The sequence below is a fragment of the Cimex lectularius genome, unplaced genomic scaffold (assembly GCF_000648675.2).
Source record: "Cimex lectularius strain Harlan isolate CLEC.00 unplaced genomic scaffold, Clec_2.1 scaffold241, whole genome shotgun sequence".
NCBI classification, from domain to species: Eukaryota; Metazoa; Arthropoda; class Insecta; order Hemiptera; family Cimicidae; genus Cimex; species Cimex lectularius.
In genome coordinates this window covers 723459-726921 of record NW_019392841.1, presented here as the reverse complement: position 1 = coordinate 726921, position 3463 = coordinate 723459, and the positions used below count along the sequence as shown (strand labels likewise).

The window sequence follows — 3463 nt, the reverse complement described above, 5'->3', positions numbered from 1 at the left end:
CCGCCCACCAATCTAGTCTTAACTTAACCATTCTTTCAAACGTTTTCTTAATGCAAGACATTAACGCTATTGGTCGATATGAGTTAGGGAAGTAATCGGGTTTTCCTGATTTTTTGATTAAAATTGTGAGAGTTTTTTTCCATGGTTCAGGAACATCTGACGTTCTCCATATTTTGTTAAAAATTTCTAAAAGCCATGATTTTGCAAATTGTGGTAAGTTGCTAAGCATCGTATAGTGTACTTCATCCATTCCTGGTGAAGTGTTATTTGAATTTTTTAAAGAATTATTCAGCTCTGTCAAGGAAAAGGGATTAAGCATTACCCCGGAAATACCGTCATGTTCAGTTTTTTCTTTGATGTTATTCATTGGGCCTTGGGGGCATAGTTCCGCTATAACATTTTCAACCCACTGACCATATACCATCGGCAACTGTTGTGGAGCGTAGGCATTTTTGATCGCTCTTAATTTATTCCAAATGTTTTTAATAGGAGTAGACCTATTAATCGAAGAACAAAAGGATTTCCATGATTCTTGTTTAGCTTCCCGGAATGTCCTCTGCGCATCGAGTGAAATAAGTTTCAAATTTTTGTAATTTGCTTCTGTGGGATTATTTTTATAGGTTTTGAAAGCGATTTTGCGTTTTTCAACGGTTTTTAAACAATCTGCATTCCACCACGGTTTGCCTTGTTTTTTGCATATGGGAAAATTCGCCTTATTTGAGGGGATGCTTTCTCCTCCCACTTTATTCATTGTCTCTACAAAAATGTTATAATCACTTGGGTTTACTAAACAGATAGATTTAATTTTATCTTCTTCCCACTTTTCCTTGTACAGAGTCCAATTTGCTTTTTTTACATTCCATTTGCCCGATTTATTCAATATTTTAGAATGAGAGCTATTTTTAATTGAGAAATAAATTGGAAGGTGATCCGATCCTATAGGATCCTCCAATATTGTCCAATGAGATAACAGAGCTAGGTCTGACGATACCAAAGTAACATCCACTGCTGAACGTCTTGAATGATTCGGAAGCTTTACTTTAGTAGGGGTTCCATCATTCAAGAAAACCAAGTCATTGTTTTGCAATGCTTCAATCAAATTAGCGCCTTTTTTATCGGTCCATTCTGATCCCAGAGACAGGTGGTGGGCATTAAAGTCCCCACCTATTATGCACGGTTTATGAACTGCTTTAAATAAGGCATCCCATTCCGAAACCGATACGTACTTGGTAGAATACAACGAGATGACCGAAAATGGAGGATAGTTTCCCACGAAAATTTTTATTCCCATTGCCGAATCTTTTAGAATATGATCCGTATTTAATTTGACAAACTGAATGCCATTTTTTACTAATATCCCTATTCCTCCATATTCATCATCTCTATCCATTCTCACGAAGTTATAACCCTTAAATTTGCAAGTTTTGTTGGGACCCAACCATGTCTCCGAAATCAGCGCAATGTCAATCCCTAGATCCTCTATAATGATTTCGAAATTATCTTTCTTTGGTAGCAATGAATGTGCGTTCCATTGTAAAAAATTCAGACTGATATTTTTAGTTGAGTTATTCATTGTAATACATTATTTTATTATTTTAATTACTTATTAATTAATTGTCAAGATCCATTCCCGAGCAACGGTATTTATTCTCCAAACTTTCAACGATATGTTGATTCTCGACATACAAATTGTAGAGAGTTAGTCCTATTTTGTCAATTATATCAGTTGAGGACCATTCATTTTGTTTGTCTTGAATACTTGAAACTAAATTGTTTAATATTTGTACGTACTTTTCGGCGGGAGAGGTGGCTAGTGGATTTGATTCAAAAGATTGAGTGATTGGTCGTTTGCGAGCCAGATCTGGGATATTTTTGGGCTGGTTCATTTCAAAGGGACCCTTGAAACCTAATTTTGGTCTTTTCAAAATTTTTCTGTATTGCCGGCGTGGAGTTGCTGATGTCGGCGATGGAAGGACAGGAAAGTCTTCTTCCTGTTTTTCAGTTAAGTGTTGTAAGACATCAAACCTATTTGAAGATACTACCGAGGCAAAAGATGTTTCCATATGTTTTTTCTTATTTTCCTCAGATTTTGTTTTAAATATTTCACATTCCTTACTCGTGGATAAATGGTTTTTACCACAGTTACAACATACTGGTTTTACGCCAGAGTTGGTACAATTCTCGATAGTGTGTTCTTCACTGCATCGAGGGCATCGGAGCTTTCCCCTACATTGATTGGCAGAATGGTTGAATCTTAAGCATTGATTGCATTGTCTTATTTTTGGGATGTAAGGACGTACACGTGATAAACCGCCATAGATTGTAATAAATTCTGGTAATCTTTGACCTTTGAAGGTAATTAAACACGTCTCTAATGGGTAGATTTTAATTTTGTCTCCTGACTTTTCGAATTTGGTCATACGTTCAACCATTAGGGGTTGGACCGAGGATTGCATATGCTGCAAAATTTCGTCATTACTTAAGTCTAGATCAACGTCTCGAATAACGCCTATTTTTTTAATGAGAAAATCCGGGATGTAAGTAAACAAATTTTCTTTCTTTAAATATTCTGTTTCAGTGAGATAATTAGCGATGTCTTTGGACGACGCCGTAACCTTAAGCCTGTTTTTACCTGTCGCGCGAATTTCAGTAATGCTTCCAGCAAAATTTTTCAAATTCGGATCCTGGTACAGCCACTTCCCGAAAAGCATCGGATGGGCCTTTCCTATATTTTTATCCCTGCTTTCGACTAATACATAAAACGGACCCATATCGGTGTCGTCGAATCGATTTTGTGCGAGGCGTGTCTGAAAATTAGCACGTCTCTGTTCGTTGCGCGATCTAATTTCTGTATTGTCTAGGAGTTTAGCTTTAGAGAAGGACTTATTAGATTCACTCAAAAAACTTCTCTTGTTTTCCTTGACAACATAGTTGTCGTCTCTCATGATTTCATGAAAAGATATACTATGTTTAGAAGGGGCACAGCCCCCGCTATCTAGGCCCATGTTTGGGCTAATTAATTAGACCTTTCGGTCTACAGTATAAACACTGTTCCAATTAAAAAATAAAATAAAATTTACAACAAAAGTAATAACTTCTCAAACCCGTATTTGGATGAAAGAAAAGAAAAGGGAATATTTTCTAAGCTGGAATTCTAATCTGTAGATAGATCCAACGTTAATCCCTTTGAGAGCAACACGTCTATCTCGTTCGGAGTCTAGACCGATACTGATAAAAGTAAGTTATTAGCGAGATTTGAGTGGGTTCAACCCCGCCCTGAGGAATATCTAGTACGAATTCTAATCTGTAGATAGATCCAACGTTAATCCCTTTGAGAGCAACACGTCTATCTCGTTCGGAGTCTAGACCGATACTGTGTGGAAAAACCTTGACACTTGGAAGAATTACCCAAACCAAAGTGAACTGAGGAGGAAAGGAAAGTAAATTGTCTTTGCACCCCCCC

At 37.0% G+C, this 3463-nt stretch overlaps 1 protein-coding gene across 1 annotated transcript; it reads right to left on the bottom strand.

Annotated features, from left to right (window-relative positions):
- Nucleotides 1-1610: 1610 nt before the first annotated feature.
- LOC112127533 lies at nt 1611-3225 on the bottom strand. Its single transcript, XM_024228642.1, has one exon. It carries the CDS (start codon nt 3003-3005, stop codon nt 1611-1613), a length of 1395 nt encoding a protein of 464 aa, XP_024084410.1. The 5' UTR covers nt 3006-3225.
- Between the last annotated feature and the right edge of the window lie 238 nt (nt 3226-3463).

Coding starts and splice junctions, on each gene's coding strand:
- LOC112127533 (XM_024228642.1), bottom strand. CDS start 3,005: ATGGGCCTAGATAGCGGGGGCTGTGCCCCTTCTAAACATAGTATATCT.